Source organism: Psammomys obesus, unplaced genomic scaffold (assembly GCF_907164565.1).
Source record: "Psammomys obesus unplaced genomic scaffold, mPsaObe1.curated_primary_1811, whole genome shotgun sequence".
NCBI lineage: Eukaryota > Metazoa > Chordata > Mammalia > Rodentia > Muridae > Psammomys > Psammomys obesus.
Window position 1 is genome coordinate 22,475,202 of NW_026596040.1, and position 20,234 is coordinate 22,495,435.

The 20,234-nt window shown below is 48.2% G+C and overlaps 1 protein-coding gene across 3 annotated transcripts in view; it reads right to left on the reverse strand.

Moving 5' to 3' along the window:
• Positions 1-14,407: 14,407 nt before the first annotated feature.
• Arhgef37 (Rho guanine nucleotide exchange factor 37) overlaps positions 14,408-20,234 on the reverse strand; it is a 46,084-nt gene continuing 40,257 nt past the window's right edge. For all 3 annotated transcript variants that reach the window (XM_055622914.1, XM_055622915.1, XM_055622913.1), the window contains exon 13: positions 14,408-17,374. In XM_055622914.1, the coding sequence (XP_055478889.1) occupies positions 17,165-17,374 (210 nt within the window). In that variant the 3' untranslated portion in view covers positions 14,408-17,164. The remainder of the gene's footprint in view (positions 17,375-20,234) is intronic.

The following is a 20,234-nucleotide window of genomic DNA, read 5'->3' on the forward strand; positions in this document are numbered from 1 at the left end:
AAGGGTGCAGACTTACTCTGTTTCTAAGCTCTGATCTGTCACTAATTTTGTGATGTTAGGAAGGTCACTTAATCTTTATACACTTCGGTCCCATTGTCTATTAAAAAAGGACACACTAAGCGGGAGGGTTAGCTCAGCAGTTAAAAATCACTTGTTGCTCTTGCAGAGGACCCAGGTTAAATTCTCAACACTCACACAGTGCCTCACAACTACAACTGCCTGTAACTCCAGTCCCAAGGGATAAAAATGCCCTCTTCTGACCTCCGTGGCTACCAAGCATACAAATAGTATCCATATACATGAAAGCAAAACGCCCACAGAATAATAAAATAAATGTAAAAAATTAATAGAAAGGGGCAAGTTGAAGGGCTCTATGGATTGTTTCAAGGCTAAACATGTCAGTGGATGGCAATCATTGACTAATACTGCCCACTGAGTTATGTTCATAGATAAGTGAGGTTATGCTAAAAAGAATTAAGCATTTCTTCTGTGCTTTAAAGTTAGCTGGGAGGAATGATTGGCCCTGAACCTGTACCAGGCAAACTTTATTTTTCATATACTCAAAAGAAGACCTCAGAGGAAAGCAGTCGAAGCCACGAGGGTGTGCAAGTGAATGGGAGTAACAGTGTGGATGGACTTTTGTTCCCTGGGACCCTGGTGGGACCAAGCACTGCTGTCCAGGTAACAAGTTAGAGGGATGATAATCAGAGTGCCGGGGTGGCCTGCTCTGTGTCTCATTTACATGTTATTCAGTAACAGTAACAGCCATAATTATAGAACCAATGCTGTTTTCTTGTCTCCTCTTTGAGCACCCACCTTCCCAAGAAAGGAATTTTGGCTCCTGGCATCCTAAAAGAAAACCAACGTGGGGACAAGTTTCCCCAGATGGAAGAAATCTGAGAAACCTGAAATGGCCATGGAGACTTAGTAGCAACATGGATGATGTTTGTTTAAATGCAGAGCAGTTGGCGCTTTGGGCTGTATTGATGGAAACGGGTCAGTGCACAGGCTGTGAGGTAGCCGAGCAGGCAAGTACTCTTGCCACACAAGCCTGACATCCTGAGTGTGACCTGCAGAGCCCAATCCGCACTCACACACACAAGGCTAGTAAATGAAAGTGAAATTAATAAAGAAAAGAAGTAGGTCAGCTGCGTGGTAGGGACACACGCCTTTAATCCCAGCTCTTGGGAGGCAGAGGCAGGCAGATCTCTGAGCCTGAGGCCAGTATGATTTACAGATTGAGTTCCAGGACAGCTAGGTCAAAACAGAGAAAGCCTGTTTTGAAAAAGCAAAAGTAGGAGAAGGAGGAGGAAGAGGATAAGGTTTGTGTGAAGAGAACGAGGATGTCTGTGCCTTTACTTTTGCTAGCCCCCATCCTGTTCTAGGCCATTTGAGAGGAACATGGATCTACTTGAGCCTTCCTGTAAGATGGCTTAGTTTTCGCACACCCTCATCGCCCCAGTTAATAATGCAGGCAGCTCCTGGTCTTGGGGTTTTCGATGAGGCAGGACTCACCCAACAGCCCTCTGGCCGAAGTGTTTCCGGAGGATGGGACCTGCTGCAGGTCAAGAAACCGGCTTTATCGGCAGCTCTGGAAACATCAGTGGAGAGCCTGTTGAGCAAGTCCTAGACTCACCTGGCCTCAGGAAATCCCATGGTCTCAGTGATCTCAGAGATCAGGTGGCCCATCAAAGGGCTGTCCAGGTCGCACATGTCTCACTTTCTAACCTTAGCACCCATTACACCCCTCACACATCCATGTCCCTGCCATGGGAAAGCATCATCAAAGACACCTGCTGTAATCGGTTTGCTATTTGGTTACAAAGACAGAGGGAGCACCAAGGCAGATTGACCAGTAATGAGACTTGTGACTCACGTAACTGAAATGTCTTGAGTTTTCTGGCATCAGGCTCAGCTGGACCCAGTAGCCTGGAATCACTCTGTCTCTTGTATAAGCTTGATTCCTAGACCAGCTTTCTTGTGAGAAGTTTCAAGACGATTGCTGAAAGCACCAGGCTCAAATACTGCAGCTTGTGAAAATGAAACTCTCACTGGAGGCTCTGAGCCTAAGGCCTAGGACACGGCTTTATATCAGGACAGACCAGGGATGTCGGCTATCACAAATCAAATAGTGTGGAAGATGTGTCAAACACAGTGATTGGATAGGCCTAAGCCACACAGCCCAGGCACACTCTTCTTTATAGGGGTAGACCCTCATAAGAGTTATGGGTCCCCACAGCTGTGTGTGGCTTTATAACAAGTTGTTATAACAAGTGCAGAGACAATCGGCTTAGAGAAGGGCTGTTTGGGCTCACAGTTTTAGAGGGATCAGTCTATGATTAACTGGCCTCGTTGCTTGTGCCTATGTGACCTATTGAGGCAGGGGTATATACCACAGCAAACCACTCATCTCAGGAAGTAAAAGAGAAAAGAGGAAGGGACGAGAGTCACATCTTCTCCTTGAAGGCACTCCCTGATGACCTAAGGATGTCTCACTAGCCTCCTTCCTCTTCCTTCATCTCCCAATAGTACTTTCAAAACATGGGCCACAGACCCTCTGCTCTTCCTAGGAAATTTTCAACAAGAGTAAACCAAGAAAGACGTTATAGAACACCACTAAGGCAAAGAGCCCGGAAGACGGAGCACAGCCTTATGGCAGACACTCTCCAGCAATGTTGGCCTTCTTCCGTCTGGGAGAGCCTGGCTTTGTTTAGGTATTTGCTCTGTTTTAGTTTTTTATTATTCCATTTGTTCATTTGTATTGGTGGATGAGTGAGTGGGTATGTAACCGTGTGTCGAAGTTTGTGTGTGGAAGTCAGAGGACAACTTGTGGGAATCGGCTCTCTCTCTTTCCTCCGTGTGGGTTGCAGGGATCAAATTCAGGTCATCAAACTTGGTGGCAAGCGCCTTTACGTACTGAGCCATCTCACTGGACCCTGTTCAGGTGTTTAATCAGCCTCAGCCTGGAGCAAAATTTTTTTCAGGATTTCCTGAAATACAAGATTCTCAGTTCTATCTACAGGACTCACAATCTAATAGATCTGAGGCGACAGCTAAGAAGGCTGAAGTGAAAACAACCAACAACAAAACAAAACAAAGAAGGAAAATTTATTGTTAAGATTAAGGTAAGGCTGACTCCACCCTGCTCATAGCGGGTAGCCCGTGTGTGTGTGTGTGTGTGTGTGTGTGTGTGTGTGTGCGCGTGCGCGCGCGCGCAGCCCCTCCCTCATCCTGATTCTCTCCCTTCTCAATCGGCAGTTACAAGTTGACAGCCACCAGCCCAGGATGTCTGAGGGAGGAGGGATTTCTTTCTCCCTAGCTCTGACTCATTTGGGGCCTGCTGCTACAGCCTGGCTCTGGCCTTGGACTGTCACCTTCCTTTCGACTGGGCATCTCCAGGACATGCTTGTCTCCTCATGTTTTGGGGGACCAGTCAGGATCCCCCCAAAACTAAGTTGGGGTGGGTAGGAATGCTTCCTAAGGAAACATGGAAACTCTCCTCAAAGGAGTAAATGGGTGCTAAGCAAGAAAGAAGAAATGCTGCTGAGCTGACAATATGTAGCTCTTTCATTGCCAGTTAATTCTGATCCGTGGGCAAGAGAGAATTAGGACACATTCTAGCCATGGAATCTCTTTTTTCCTAGAAAATCTCCAACAGGAGTGAGTAAACCAAATAGACCTCCAGAATGGGCTCTACTGCACTAAAAGAGGGCTTGGGAGGTCTCCCATCACTCCCAAAACACTTAGGTCTCCCTTGATCTCTTCTTGCAGGCCTCTGGGGCTGGTCCCTTTGTGTGCCTAAGAAGCCGGTAGCAGTGGGGCAAACAAGGACAGAAGGAGCTGACTGGCTCGGAGCACCGCAGACACTCGTGTTGGATGCTCCTGGCTCTGAAAGGCCCAGCTGGCTGCTGGCCAAATAGCATTGCAGGCTTTGCAGAGCACTGGGCCCCGGGGCTGCGTGGGCATTGATGACGCTCTAGTTTGCCAGTGACGGAGGGGATGTCAGTAGCGGTGCGTCTGCTGGAGCACAAGGAGAGACTATAGGGACAGGCTGGCTGGGGAGACTTGGTGGAGGATGAAGTCAATTTCACACTTTATTAGTCAGCTCAGGGCCAATTGAGGCCGTCCTGAAATGAGCTGAGGCCCCGACTCTCCCCGCTCCCTTGCTAGCAAGAAAGGCCTCTGCAGCCTGAAAGTCTTCTTGGTGAAGGAGCAGTAAGTAGTATTTCCATTCAAGACTTCCTCCCACCCTGCACCACCTCCACCCTCCACCCCACCATAGTCAACCATGAACCTGAGATCCCTCTTATTCTGCAAGAAAGTGTTGAAGCAGGAAGAGGCCCGAAAGCCAAGAGAATAGGCAAATGAGGCAGGGTAGGGGCTTGGGCCATAGTTGGCTCACTCACTCATTTGTTCCTCCATTGAATGCAATGGATGTGTTTGGGAGCCTTCCATGTGCAGCAAATATAAGTTAGTGCTATGTGTACATACTGATGGTAGAGGGTGGTAATGGTGGAATCCTCATTAGTGATTTTGTTCATTTATTCGGCAGCGTTTCACCAAGCACCTGCCATGTACCAGACATGGTGTCAGGCACTGACTGCAGCCTGAGCAGACAGAACCCCTTACCTTGTATTAACTAGCTCAGTGGGAGAGATCCTTAGGAAAAACTTCACTACAAAAGAAAAGCCCCAAAGATGCACCTAAGCAAGAGCGCCTAAGCAAGGCTAGGAAAGCTTCATGGAGAAAGTGATGGTTACTGAGATTTGAAAGACGTTTAAAGTAGGAGAGCAGAGATACAGGCATTCCACTCTGAAGCAAGGGCACGTGGTGAAGAAGCCAGAGGCAGCAGTGTAGACGAGTCTCCACAGAGTCACGGAGCATGTTTCATGGAGGAGACGGAAACAGCAGCCAGCGCATGCGCCGTGAGCTCTGAAAGGCCGAGAGTAAGGCCTGCACATCGGAGGCAGACCTGGGGGTGGGCTTCTGAAGACCAGAAGGTAAGCTGAGAAGGAGCTGGAGGGAGGAAGTGCACACAGGCCGTGTGGGATCCAACGTGAGTCCTCATGAAACCCGAGCTCAGAGTGTTCAGAGTGTGGGGAAAGAAAATGTGGGTGCTTTGGTCCTCTATCTGAGAGAGGTCATGCTCAAAGGAGCTCTCTAAGGGTATAGTGGACAAACTGGAGCTGGAATCAGATGAAGGTATGTTCGAATCCTGTGCCCTTTTTTTTTTTTTTTTTTTTTTGAGGCAAAGTTTCTCTGTGTAGCCTTGGCTGTCCTGGATTTGTAGACCAGGTTGGCCTTGAATTTACAGAGATCTACCCACCTCTGCCTCCCTGAGTGTTTGGGATTATAGGCGTGCACCACCGCACCCGACTGCCTGTGCTGTTCTCAATTACTAAATGGCCCTGTCCTCAAATTGGATCCTTCCCAATTTGGGACTCCTCGAACTCATCAAATGGGTCAGCAGTGGACTGAAAACTGTGGAGACCCGTATGTAAAAGGGATACTGGTGAGGGGTCAAAGGTCAGCACACAGAAGGTAAAGAAGTTATCCTGAAGTCACTTGGTGGATTGGGAGAGCTTAAATTTGACCCGCGGTGAACTCCAAGCCCACCTGCCATTCTGCATCACAAGCTCTGGAGTCCGAGCCCATGGTAGAGGCAGCCTTTCTGCTGACCACCATGCAGGCCTCCTTGGCTAAAGCAACAGTGAGTGCATGGAGTGGCCAAGAGCCCCAGCAACGGTCTGACTCCTGAGGCTGATCCTAGCTCCGCTGCTTAGAATCTCTGCCACCCAGATGTGCTATTTAAAGTCTCCAGTCCCTGGTTCTTCCCCCGGAGGAGGTGTGAGAGCAGCATCCGGAGCATTGTTGTGATGTGACAGCATAAATGAGTTTGTGCACCTAAGGCACTTGGCTTAGTGCCTGGGACACACAAATGCTCAAGAAATGCTGGAGGCTAGTTTTAAGCAACAACGCAATTTATTAATGCCTGAAAAACAAACTGCAGGAAAGCCAGGGGTAGAGCTAACTTTAGACTCTGCTGTCCCTCTCATCCTCTCTCCTTTTCTCATGCCAGCTTCTTTGCCTTGGGTACATGACCCCGAGACATGGTCCCACCGACCTTGAGTAGGGTTGTCGTTTTAAAGTACAAGGCATGTAGTGAGGTTTGAATGTCATATAAATGATGCATACCTTTTTAGGACAAGCCAATGTGCCAGATTATTTGAACTTGGCACTGAATAAGAGATAATGTCCCTTATTTCAGAAAAACTGTCTTTTAACAGAAGAACCACACAACAAACAAACAACAAATCTACTAGCGAAGAGAATACAGTCTGTTCTGTATTGATAGTACGTTGGTGGGGAGGGTGGGACATTAGTCTGACTGTCAGACACCTGCCACTTTTCCTATCCCTGGAGAAAGTGCTCCAGGGACACAGTTCCCCCTCCCCCCACTGCTTCTTCATCCAATTCAGTATCATTTTATGAGGGAGGAGAGTGTGAGGGAAGGGGATAGCTTCAGTGTGAAGGTCCTGAGTCAGAGCTGGACCAAGAGTGACGAGGGCCACATTGGGGTGAGGAGGAAGAGACTGGTACAAGTTGAATGGTACTGTGGGTTGGGCATGTCACATATACGGAGTAGGATGTCCCTCCTGTGTACAGCCTTTTGGTTCAGAGAAGAGTTTGGATTTTTTTCAGTTGGAGTAGAGGAGAAGCATTATCTAATTCACCTTTTTTTGGAGAAATCAATCTGGTGACTCTCTGGATGGGCTGGTAGGTGAAGGACATGACAAGGCAGAGGCCATCAGGAGGGCCACTGCAGATGTCCAGCAGGAGATGTTGGGGGAAGTAGTGTAGGTGGAAGAGATATGGGATGATCCCTGAGGTTTTGAAGGTAGACCAAAAGGACTCGCTGGAGGATTGAGTCTAGAGAACTGAGATGGAGAGGGAACAGGGAGTGTCCCTGGTTTGGGAGTCCTGGTGTGCAAGAGGCATTTCTAAATGTGATATCTTTCAGAGGGCTAAAAAAGGCCACTCTCTGGGTGGAGAAAGTGAAAGAATTATAACTGAGTATTCAACTTTAATAAAGAAGTATTTGGGCATATTTCAATAAGTTATGAAAAACATCACAATATAAACTGTAGAAATAAATACAGATACAGTGATTTTGACTATGGCTCTCATGTGGATGGTAGGGGCCAGGCAGTCCTGAAGGTATATGCTACACCTTGGAATCTCTAGGTTAGAAAACGAGGCAAGGGATAGATGTTGAGATTTTTTCCAAACTTGTATGTATGTGTCTCTGTGTGTTTATTTCACAGTTACTGTTCTAGCTGATGGCTTTTAAGAAGACGTTTTTTAAAACAAAATAAAAACATTAAGAAATTTGAAAAGCTAATTCAAAACCCCAAAAAGTAAGGGAAAGCACTCCCCGTGACATCCTCCACAAGAGCAAAATTGTTCTTGCTTGCACCATTGGCAGCTTGAAGAGGCCCTTCAAAGGCAGAAATGATCCAAGATGGCTGACGTGAGACCCAGAGTGTTTGAGGACAGGACACACTTACTTCCCAGGGGAACGACCCTTGGCCTCTGGAGACTTCTACTTGCTTTCAGTTTTGAAAGCACTCATGCAGCACTGGGGCATTTCAGCGTAGCAGGGCGAAGGGTCAGAGCACCAGGGGAAAGGCTTAAAGGTGCCAAGGTTAGTTCGTAGAGTCCTGAGCCTGTGAAGCTTGGAGGGGAAGGTGAAGAGGGCTTGGAGACAAGGGACCAAAGCTGCATTAAGCCATATGCATAGAAGCCACGCTGCCCAGTGCTGCCATGCTTTATTCCATTTCACCATCTCAGCAACCCTGTGACTTACCCACAAAGAGGAAAGTGAGGTTTTAAAAAGAGATTAAGTAACTTGTTTCAAAGAGGTTGTCCAGCCCACAAGTGTGGATCAGGATTTGAACACAAGCATCTTGCATAATAAAGTATTAGGGCTCCTGGTGGCTCCCTTTCTTTATTCCCATACCATTCTCCCATGTCAGAACCCTTGGCTCTGAAAACCAACCTGTCCCAAATGCAAGGCTTTGGGAGCAGCTCCAGGCTGGTCTCCAGGGCCCAGTACAAAGACCCTTGCATTGTTAGCAGAACCCCAGCTTTGTATCCCATTCTCAATACTATCTTTCAACATAAGTCACCTCAGTCTCCCATAGCCCCATAGTTTATTTGAACAGTTGTCCATAGCACAGAATCCTGCTGCCCATGCTGTAACCTGATTTTGACCTCTGTCCTGTTTGGACACCATGCTTGTCCCCAAGTGTCCCACTGTGGCTGTGCCTGCTGGACACCTGCTGCTCTTCATCCCCGGGGAGAGTGCCCAAGGGTCACAGTGTCCTCCACACTCTCACTGCTTTCTCCTGACCCAAGCCTTCTAGCTCTGCCAACTAGTTCTGTATCCTTGGGCTTGGCCCTGCCTCAGGGGGAGAGGCCTCAACCTCAGTCCCATTGCTTGTCTCTTGGGATGCCTACAGAGAATGAACTCCACAGTGGCTGGCTGCCATGGTTGCTGTTGAGGTTCGTCTGATTATATGTTTGGTTTTTAAAGATTGTCACTCTTCAGAGCTTTCTATGTAACAGGGCCTACGTTAGTCAGGTAAAGTGGGTTCCCTCATGTTACCTTTCCACAGCCCTGTGAGCAATGAGGAAAATCTGCTGTCATAGCCACTAACAAGCTGATCTGAGGAGACCCTAGAACCAAGGCAAGCTGCCTCTTGTCTGGTCAGAAACCTGCCCCAATGCCTTTCTCCCAGACCTGGGGCTCACTGCCCCTTCTGAGGCTCCATAGTTCCAGAATTATGTCCCTTTTTCAGGGCTTGGCCTCACCCACAGTTCTGCCCTGACACCGTGGCCTGTGGGTCTTCTCATGACTGTCTGTTCTGGGCCTCAGCTGGCCGAGATGGGACCAGCCCAGCAGATTGCCCCAGCCATTACTCAACTGTCTGTGACTGAAGACACTTCAGTGGCTCCAGTTGAAGAGGGCTAGTGCTCCCTTGGCCCTGGACTGTGCAGGCAGAGCTGGTGAAGGTCCCTAGTGTCCCTCATAGGATGGGCTATCTGAGACATTCAAGTAGTAGAAGACCCAGCCTCTCCTAGAACCTGGGCTTCTGTGGTCTATCAGTCTGAGCGGAAACCACTCTATTTTGTCTTTCCGTGAGGAGGAATTTAACATAGGCAGTGAATTTCACAGGGGAAAGACACACTCCAGAGGTGAGCAAGAGCATAGCATTTGAACACCTGGACTGAGGAACCCAGAAACAAGAGTCCCAGAGTAGTGCAGAATTTGGAGACACCCAACAGACACCAGAAGCACAGGCAGTCATGTTCAGCACAACTAGGGACCACGAGGTAGGACCCCTGAGAAGAACAGCCTTTAGCAGACAAGCATAGAAATGGGGTGTATCCTCCCACCAGCCAGAGCCTCCCATGGATCCAATCTGCCAGCTGAGCAAAGAAGCCTTGGAAATGTTTCCCACAGTACACATCTGCCAGGGCACGGAACAAGGAAAACAAGATGCTCAGCAAGACTTCAGTTTCTGTGCTTCGTCTGCCCGAGTCACCTAGGAGTCAGGGATGGCCCCCACCTGCAGCCACCGTGAAGAGCTCAGATGCCACTCAGGTTCCAAGGAGACCTTGATCCTTGAGAACCCATGACAGGCCCAGAGACAGGGGCTTCTACACAGGGGTGTGTCCAGACCTCCTAATTATGACACACACAGGGAGGCAGACAGGCCCTTCAAGCTTCCAAATTCCCTACATCTCTCTGATCAAGCTCCCCATAACAATGACAATTACATCACTGAGCATGGATGAGCCAAGTGCTGGGCAAGGGGATTTATCAGTATGTCATTTACTTTCTCAGAGACTCTTGGCAAATAGTTCTCTGTAATCCTCACTGGTAAATCAAAAGACAGGAGCAAGGAGCTTACAGAAACTCGGCATCAATAATAACCATAAAAGAGATGACATTTAGGAAAACCACACTTTCCGAAGATCCAAGTGAAAGAAATTAACCTCTGATGAAGTCAAGACACGAAACTATTTCATTTTTTAAATTTTTATTTATTAATTTTATATCCTGGTTTTAGCCCCCTCCCTCCTCTCCTCGGGGTCCCGTCCTCCCTCCCTTTTTTCTTTATCTACCCTCCCCTACTCCTCAGAGAAGGGGACACCCCCACACCCACCCACCCAGCATATCAAGTTGTATCAGGACTGAACGCATCCTCTTCTCCTGTGGCCTGGCCAGGTAGCCCTGCCAAGGAAAAGTGATCAAAAAGCAGACAACAGAGTCCATGTCAGAGTCAGCCCCCATTTCCCTTACTAGGACACCCATATCATATTAGGACCTAGCTTGTCCATTGGCTATACCTGTGTAGGGGAGCCTAGGTCTAGCGTGAAACTATTTCTTTAGAGAAGATTCTCCACCCCAGGCAGTCAACCCCCTTTTGGCAACAGATGCAAAGGTGGGCCTGTTAAAGACCACATAAAGATTTCCATATGAAAAGGGGATGAAGCAGGGCATGGTGGTGCATGCCTGGAATCCCAGTTCTCCAGAGGCTGAGGAGGTAAAATTGCTGCAGGTGTGAGGCCAGCCTGGGTTACAACAAAATGAAATAAGCAAACATAGTAAAAGCCAAACAAAACCTCTGGCTTCTGGCTTCACTCAAAAAGCCAGCCAGTCGCCGGGCACATTGGTGCACACCTGTAATCCCAGCACTCAGGGAGACAGAGGCAGGTAGATCTCTGTGAGTTCGAGTCCAGCCTGGTCTACAAAGTGAGTTTAAGAGAGCCAAGGCTACACAGAGAAACTCTGTCTCAAAAAAAAAGAAAGAAAGAAGAGTCAGCCGGTCTGATGCCACCAGTGGCACTCTGATGTGGCGGCAATTGGCTCGGAGCCAGGGAGCTGCAGCCCTTTAGATGTGGTGGTGTGCAAGCTCCAATCCGGTGAAGTCCCCATTACTCCCCAGTGCACTGCTTCTCAACCTTTCCAATCTGTGACCCTTTAATATGGTTCCTTACGTTGCAGTCACCCCCAACCATAAAATTATTTTCACTGCCTCTTCATAACTGTTGGGAATTGTAATGTAAATGCCTGTGTCTTCTGATGGTCTTAAGCCATCCCTATGAATCGACCCCCAAAGGAGAGTGGCCCACAGGTTGAGGACCACTGCCGTAATATCCCTCTCCCAGCCTTTCTCTCTGCCTCAGCTAGCTGCATAGGCATTTCAGTTTGACCTCAAAGGTACCTCCCCAAAACCCTCCATGGCTGAAGGGAAGAGCCCTGCTGCCCCCCGGTGGTCACAATTCACACGTTGCCTCCATTAGCATCAGCAATACCCAGGCACCCTTTCACAGATTGTCTTATTCAATTCTTTTTCTTTCTCCCTTCCTTCCTTCCTTCCTTCCTTCCTTCCTTCCTTCCTTCCTTCCTTCCTTCCTTCCTTCCTTTCTTCCTTCCTTCCTTCTTTCCTTCCTTCCTTCCTTCCTTCCTTTTTCCCTCCCTTCCTTTCTTTTTCTTCTTCTTCTTTAGATTTGTCACTTTATTTTATGTGTGTGAGTGTTTTGTCTGCATATGTGTATGTACCACTTGTGTGCCAGATGCCCTCAGAGGTTAGGAGAGGGTGGCAGATTTCCTGGAACTAGAGCTACAGACAATTGTGAGCCTCCACGTGGGTGCTGGCAAACAGACTCGGGTCCAAACCAATGTCCTTAACCGCTGAGCCAAATCTCCAGGTCCATGCTTGATTCCTAACAACACCCAAGAAAGGAATTTCTGTACATAAAAGTTAAGTTTGGGAATTATGGCTAAGACAGATGAACCAGTTGCAATGGCACACACTGTTGGGACATGCTGAAGAAGATGAAGTCATGAGTCAAAAGCCAGCCTGTGCTACATGGAAGGGAGGAAGGAAAGAAGGAAAGAAAGATGGAAAGGAAAGGAAAGAGGGAAGGAGGGAAGGAGGGAGAGCTGGGAATAAAGCTGAATAGTAAAGTGCTTGCCTAGCACATACAAAGCCCTATGTTCAATCTCCAGTTCTTCTTCAAAAAAATAAAAGAATAAAGCCAGGAGTGGTGGCAGGTGCCTTTAATCCTAAAACCCTGTGAGTTCAAGGCAAGGCCAGCCTGGCTTACATAGTGAGCTCCAGAACAGCCAAGACTACATAGAGACTACCTTGTTCCAAAACACAAAGACAAGAACCAAGTAAATAAAATAAAAGAGCAAATTTAGGTGAATAAGCTTGTCCAGGATCCCAGTCACCCAAGATATTGCAGGAGTGGACCCCTTGCCCAAAGTGCTTTGTGCTGCTCTGCCAGAACAGTCCCTAAAATGGCTCTTCTATGCTAGAAACCAGGTCTTGGTGGTAAGAGCTAGGGATCCCTTGAAAGAAGCTACTACTTTCCAGTGGTTACTTTGGGGGCCTAGTGAGGAGGTTGGGGAGGTTGGATGCCCTCAATAAACTTCTATGCAGAGACCAGGCAAATGCATCTGCTGATTACCATGTGGGACCTAGACTGGGTTTTCCTCCTCCCCCTCCTTTTCTTCCTCCTGTTCCTCCTCCTTTTGGTTTTTTGAGGCAGGCTCTCTGTATTCCATAGCTCTAGCTGTCCAGAAATATCTGTGGACCAGGCTGACCTCAAACTTGCAGGATCCAGCTGTCTCTGCCTTGCCAAGTGCTGGGATTAGAGAGCTTATGTGCCACCATGGCCGGCTTCTTGTTCTTTTTAATATTATTTATTCTTTGAGAATTTTATATAACATATTTTGATCATACTCTTTCCCCTCTCCCAACTCCTCCCAGATCATCCTCCACATCCCAATTCACCCAATTTCATGTTATATCCCTTTCTTCAAAAAAAAAAAAAATCAGGGATGGTGGCACTTTTAACCCCAGCACTCAAGGAGGCAGAGGCAGGCAGATTTGGCCAGCCTGGTCTACATAGTGAGTCCCAGGCCAGAGAGGACTATATAGTAGGATCTTGTCTTGAAAGAGAGAGAGAGAGAGAGAGAGAGAGAGAGAAAGAAAGAAAAAGAAAGAAAGAAAGAAAGAAAGAAAGAAAGAAAGAAAGAATATTAAAGAAAAAAATTAAGAAAAACAAAACACCAACCAACCATAGAGACTGATTTGGGTTGGGCAAGCACGTCTGAGCAGGGCTCCTGCCCTGGAGTACGGTTGATATGTCCAGTGTCTTTATTGAAGAAAACTAATCTTTCCCTCTCCTTGGCACCTATCAATTTCAGATAGCTTCTTGGCTAGGAGTGGAACTCTGTGTCCACTTCCCCTCCTCCATGCTGAGATTTTGCCTGGCTTCAGCTTGTTTCGGTCTTGTGCATGCTGTCACTGTCTCTGTGAGTTTGTTGTGCATCTGCCCTGATGTGTCTGGAAAACACTGTTTGGGGCTAGGCTTCCTGAGGCCAAGCCTCCTCTAGCTTGAGACAACTTCTCTCCCATTTGGTTTCCCCTTCCTGCATCTACTCCCATTGCTTCCAGCAAGCTTCCCATGACCACCTCAGCTCTCTCAAATCTCCCTCTTGGCTAAGCTCGGTCCAGGCAGTTCTCTGATGCCAGTGGCACAAAGCCCTGCAGGGCCAGCAAGCTGCACGACATTACCATGCCTCTAGCCAGGAGGGGATTTCGTAAAAGCTAGGTTTCAGTATTTCTGTTCCTTCTGTGACATTTATCTATGCAATACGTATTGGACACCTCTTATTTGGGCCTCATGACAGAGGCTTAGAAGGTTCTGGAAGGAAGCAGCTCCCCCTGTCCTTGTAGAATGGCGTCATCTCTGAGTACATCAGGGATCTAGCCAGAGCCAGGTAACTTACCAAAACCTGCGGCCCTGAGCGTTGCACTTTTCTTCAACACTCCCACGCAGTCTGAAGCCCTCTGCCTTGCTGGCTTGACACATCTATTACTGCTTCTGCCACACCCCTGCATCCCTGCATCCCTGCATTCTGCCTCCCTAGACTATCAGTTCTGTGATCTGCTGTCTCTTCCAGCTTTTGCATATGCCCTCCTGACCACCTAAGCTCAGGCACCCATTGGGCTGGAGGTCATATATCACTTCCTTTCAGAAGATTTTCTTGGTTGCCAAGTTGTCAGAGGTCAACACCACTCTTGGGCTCCAGGATAGTTACACTGGTAGAACTGAGTGCTGACTTGTCTGCCTCCCTGCTCACTGTACGTTCAAAAATGGCACAGCCTATCTGGTTAATGACTTGCTGTATCTCCATCATCTATGCCCAAATCTTGGAGGCATCAAGGGTGTACACTAGACACTCAAATAAACATATGAATGAACAAGGTGTCATTTTTATATCTGGCAAGAATAGTGAATGAATGGTATACTAACCAATGGCTGGAGTCATACAAAGTCCTTTATTGCCAGCAGCTTACATCATGCTCACGACATTAATTGAGAATTCATTCAACTTCCCTTGGATAATATAATTGTCTTTGTATCCTAAACTAAGTTGGCGCTCAAAGAGTTAAAGAGTTCCAACTTCACTTTGAGGAGCAAGGGATACCATGTGAATCCTTCAACTCCTGGGAGTTTTGTTCCATTCTTAGGCAACTATCTTTGTGAGTATGCACGTGACAGCCCAAGAGTGAAATAAATAAGACACAGTGCAATGGCTCTAGGCATTGGGGGTAAAAAGGCACATTACACAGAGTCCCTTGGAGAAAATCCAGGCCACGCTCCATCTTCTCAGTATGCCTTCTCTCACTCTCCAGTGACTTTTAATCTCACCCCCCGGTCTAAGAAACTATAACCCACATGTACTGAATACATTTTTATTTCCCCTTCATGCGATAGCCTTGGTTCTAAGTGTATTTCATTTTTCTCCCTTATGCCTACAAGAACATCCAATTTTGTTCAGGTCCCCTTTAATGGCACTTAATAAATATAGATTCTGGGACCTGACAGAACAGGCTGTCCTATTTCAAGCTGCCTCTAAAGCCTCCTGCTTAGACAGCTAGTGCAAAGCTCAGTGGGGGTGCAACCTAACTTATCCTTTTCCACCTCTGACCCCAGGTCTAGCTGTTTACCTCTGCAGGTCTAGGGCAGAGGTCTTCAACATGGCTGCATGTGAGAGTCACCTGGTTAGCTTCCTGAAGTCCAAGGCCGTTCCCATGCCCAGATCAATGACATCAGCTTTCTCTGGTTTGCTACAGTTTAGAGGTACCCAGGTAAATGCAGCAGAGAGCAGCCATGCTAAGAACCCCTAGCTAGAGCCTCACCACACAAAGAGCTGTCAGTAAAAATCTATGGAGGCTGCAGGTATGGATCCTGCTTTGTCAACTGTTTGTCTCTGCTTCCCATTTTTATCAGAAGCCAGAGAAGGAAACAGAAATGAAAGTAAGCTGAGGACATCTTTTGAGTGAACCTGGGGTTGGGAAAGGGACCGGGGAGCCTTGCATCACACAGTCTCCGTGCAATGACAAGCCCAGAGGAGGCCTTGCAGACAGTCTGACACAGACAAGGATGTCTTTCTCAAGGGCCCTTCAGAAGCCAGAGCTAACAAAGAGGCACTTGAGTTATAAAACAGACATAGTCTTGAAAGCACTGAAATAGCCACCTGTGTTACACACTCTCTCAAGAGGGTTGATTCCAAAGTCATCAGTTGTACAGAGGTTATGGAGGACCGACCCTTTCACTGGCTTGGGATCTTCCAATTACTCCTGACCTAAAGCAACCGCCTAGAGACATTGCCCAGTACTGACCACACCCAACACTGCCCAGTGGGTCGGGATCTGCTTTTGAGGGGTTTCTGTTTCCAGTTTCAAGAAATGACTTGCTCACCAAGCACTAGGCATTAGGGCTTTACCTGCCTAAACTGTAATGATTGTCATGTGCCATGCAGCAGCCAGCCACAGACAATGGCTGTGTGTTGTCATGAGATGACATTGCCTAGTGATATCATAACCTTGTTATTTTGCACAGTTTGTGATGTTCACACAAAACAAAATTCCTAACAGGGCATGTCTCAAAATGTGTCTATTGTTAATCCATGCCCACTGGGCCCTGAGGCACAGCCTGGGTTTAAGGGAAAAGACACTGTTGGCATGGACAAGAGGGGTGGCAACAGGACTGCTTTACCCTGCTAACCCAACTCAAGCCAATGGCTGGGCCATCTTGATACCACTAACCACCGTGTTTGTGTTGGTGTCATACTTCCTGATTGACATGGGGCCTTTGCGTCCTCAGCCTCAGATCCTCCTTACTGCATCCCAAGACTTAGTTTTTTCTAGGTGAGAAATTGAAGTTGTGTCCTATGTTTTAGGCCCCACATCCTCCCAACCTCAGCTCTAGCTCCTGCCTCTATACCCTCAATAGGTGAACCTAGGCCACCTGTGTTCCCCTGGCTCTTCTATCCAGAACCAGGAAACCTAACCCAACCCACCAGGCCAGTAGTCACCTATCTCACAGAGTTTCCACTGTGGTTGCCTGCCAAGTCCCTTTGTCTCCTAGTCCAAAGAAAACAGCAGTAGGTATATGCCATTGCTCCCAGCCTCACTTGCCCTCAGATTCCCCTCTTCCCTGGAACCACCTCTGAGTTTGTACACACATTCCAGGCCTGTGCATAGACCACGCCCATTCCCAGAGAATCTCCTCAGAACCTGGGCCCACGGCTTCTCCTTGAGTGGGAGTCTCCACAGTTCAAAGTTCACAATAACTCAACTCAAGGCAATAAGAAAGAAAAGGTGACTGGTGAGCAGCGGCGTCTCCTTGATGCTGTAGAAAGTGCACTGCTGAGCCAGGCAGCTCTTATCTTCTTCGGTAATGCCCCCACCTACAACTAACACAGGCCACATTCATTCTTGACATGAAAGAGGCAAGAGGTAGGCCGAGCTTCGAGCTGCGGCAAGCCCTAGCTAATCAGCTGTGGCCTTGAGATGGCTTCTTTATAAAGACATGAGTGATGCTGCTAGAAGCGCCCACTGTGGCCACCCACACCAGGCATTCAGTGAGGGCCTAGTCACCGCTTCCTGCTGCCTTCTGGGTGCCCTTCACTCCTCTCCCATTCCCGCTTTGATTCGAATCATGCCCGCCAGGTCACACAGCCTTTAAGCCTCCCCCTTTCCTTAGGAATGGAGGCTCCAAAAAGGGTGTGCTAACATGGCAGACTCCAGCCCCAGGGAGTTGGGCCTGGGGTCCTGGCCAGAAAGTTCGAAGGTACATATCCTCTCTGCCCATTCACTTCCACCAGGCTCCATTCAGGGTTCCCCTTCTTGTCTTGGGCCTCTAGGACGGTCACCGGCTGGCCTGCCTGTAGACTCAGCTCGTGGGTGCTCCTGGCCACAAAAGGGTACACTGCCACCACCTGAAACAGATGGAAGGGACACAGAAACACATGGGAGAGGCAGCTGAACTCAGCCCAGTGAGGGCGCCACCCTGTGCTCCCACCCTCACACACTCTAGCTGCCACTGCCCGTCATATGTCACTTCCCGTGCACATTCTTAGCACTGAAATGCTAGGCCTGCTAGCACTGTGGCTGATAACTGCTGTGTGGCTACCACCGTTCTAGCCCTTTCCTAGGCTTTGGGTTTTACTACAGTCACTCCCCTGTATTTGCCCCACTTTTCTTTTTTTTTTTTTTTCTTTCTTTCTTTCTTTTCTTTTTTTCAGAAATTGAGACTTAGAGAACTCAAGAAAGTAACTCACAATCACATAGGTCAGGCCTGACTGATTACAGAGCAGAGCGGTTTTTTTGTTCATTTGTTTGTTTGTTTTGTGACAGGGTTTCTCTATGTAGACCAGGCTGTCCTGGAACTCACAGAGATCTACCTGCCTCTGCCTCCTGAGTGCTGGGATTAAAGGTGTGTGCCACCACCGCCCAGGAGGAAAGATGTACTTGTACCCTGTAGTGGTGTCAGGGGGTGGCCTCAGCAAACTCTCCCTTCTCAGATCTGGGGAGTTAGTTCTCTGTCCAGACCAGTTTCTAACCCAGGAATAGTGAGGTTTGGGAGACATGGCTACTTTTTTAGGGCAAAGCATTGAACCAGAGAAAACAATAAGAGGGGAAGTCATAAATCAAGGTACTGCCTAACTTCTCTATGCCTCATTGTTATCATCTACAATAACAGGAGCCTACCCCCTAGGTTTTTGTAGGAAGCAGAATGGATGAACGCCTGTGTAGGGTTTTTCCAGTCAGTACAGCTTGCTTCGGCTCTTCTACTATTAGTGCGACTGTGATGGCCGAACAATATATATCATGGGAGAGTGCCCTAGGAGTCCCACGGAGGATCCAGGAACAGAGGAAGGAGAAGATGGACCACTGATGCTAGGCAGAGCTTCCTGGAGATTCCATCTACATCCACCAGAGCTGGGTAATTGAATGCTGGCAGAAACCTCAGTCTCCTTGTTGGGGAGGAGTGCTGGTTATTGTCCCTAGTGGGACTCTTGGGGATCTTGGTGCACTATGTCTAGCTGACAGTGAAAAAGGCAGGTGTGGTGGGGGCTGTATACATCCGCAGACACTGTCTCTCAGCTCTGTCAATGGTGCCCTGACCCAAGGCACCCCAGCACCTGTCCCCAGCACCTCTGAATCCCACCCCTCTCTATCCAGGGTCTTCCTGTCAGTCACATCTCGTCCTTGTAGCCATCCCTTGACTGTGGGTGGCCATAGGCACAGCCTCTGTGAATACCTACAACAGGGCCTGCTTGGCTTTTCCCGTCTACCCACTCCTCCCAAACCATCCAAGGGTGCTTGGAGGGGCAGGATCAAGGACTCTGCCCCTGCAAAGCCAAACCCTTCAGTGCACCGGGGATGGAGCCCCCGGGCAAGCACTCTACCAATCAGCTATATCCCCCCCCCACATCTTTCTATTCTTTTTACCTTCCTTCCTTTTGATGTTATTCATATCCCATAATAGCCATTCTTTTTTTTTTTTTTTTTTTTTTCCGAGATAGGGTTTCTGTGTGTAGTCCTGGCTGTCCTGGACTTGTTTTGCAGACCAGGCAGGGGCCTCTGCCTCACAAGTGCTGGGATTAAAGACATGTGCTACCATGCCCGGCTAATGGTCATCCCTTTAAAGTATACAACTCAGTAGCTTTTAGTATATTCACAGATATGTGGAACCATCACCACTGCATAATTTCAAAATACCAAAGAAAGTCCATACCAGCTAACACTCTCTCCCACTCCCCTTGCTTCTGCCTCTGCCAACCAAAAGCCTACTTTGTCTGTCCCTTTACCTGGTTTGGACATTCATATGAATGGGATCCCACCCCATGTGTTTCTGACCTTTCTTTCACTTAGCATGCTCATCCTTGTGCTTCATACTGAAGCACTCTGATCATTTTCACATCAAAATAATACTCTCTTCTGTGGTTCTGCGGTGTCACAGAACCCTACCCTCCGATAACAGTCATCCATCCTCTCCATCAAACAGCTGTGACTGCTGGCAAGGGACACACAAGCTCATAGAAGGAGGGTGAGAAAGAACACTGGACCCTTAGTTGAGATGCCCGCTTCTCCCTCCTGCACCGCTCAGCCGTTTGTATCTAATTCTGCCCCAACCGCATGTGGTCTCATGGATCTGGAGGTGCTAAAGTATGTAGATAGTGGAAGGTTAACTTAAGCGGGGAGAGGGGTAGATTCCATCTATACAGCTTGAGGATGTCATCATCTACAGTGGGGTGAGACTTTCCAGCTACTTTGGGGTCACCTGTACCCCTAAAAGTAACATCTCACCCATCTCCTATAAGAAAGCCCAATAGACTCATTGGCTCCCCCACTTTAGTTTGCCATCGGTGCCCTCTGAGAGGTAGACTTTTTCGTACACCTCTCCGGGGAAAGGGTTCTCAATATATGTTGCTCTATCATAGTTGGTTTACCCGTTTATGTGGATGGATACTTGGGTTCTTATAAACAACGCTTTCAAGAACATGTGTCCCCCCCCCCCCACACACACACACACTGCTTTTTTAAGGAAGACTGGCGCCCTCTTCAAGGGCATGGGATCCGGCTGGCCCTGCCCTTTGGACTTCACCAGGAGTGCCTTACTATACCCAGCCCTCTCTATTCCCCCAAGCTCTGGCTTCATCAGTTCCTCCTTGTACCCTTGCTAATCGTTGGGCCTCTGCATGTGCTGTGTGTGGTTTCTGGGAACTCGCCCCAGACACCCCACTTTACCTCTCTTTATCCAGTTAACTCCTACTCCTTCCTATGTGAGAAAAA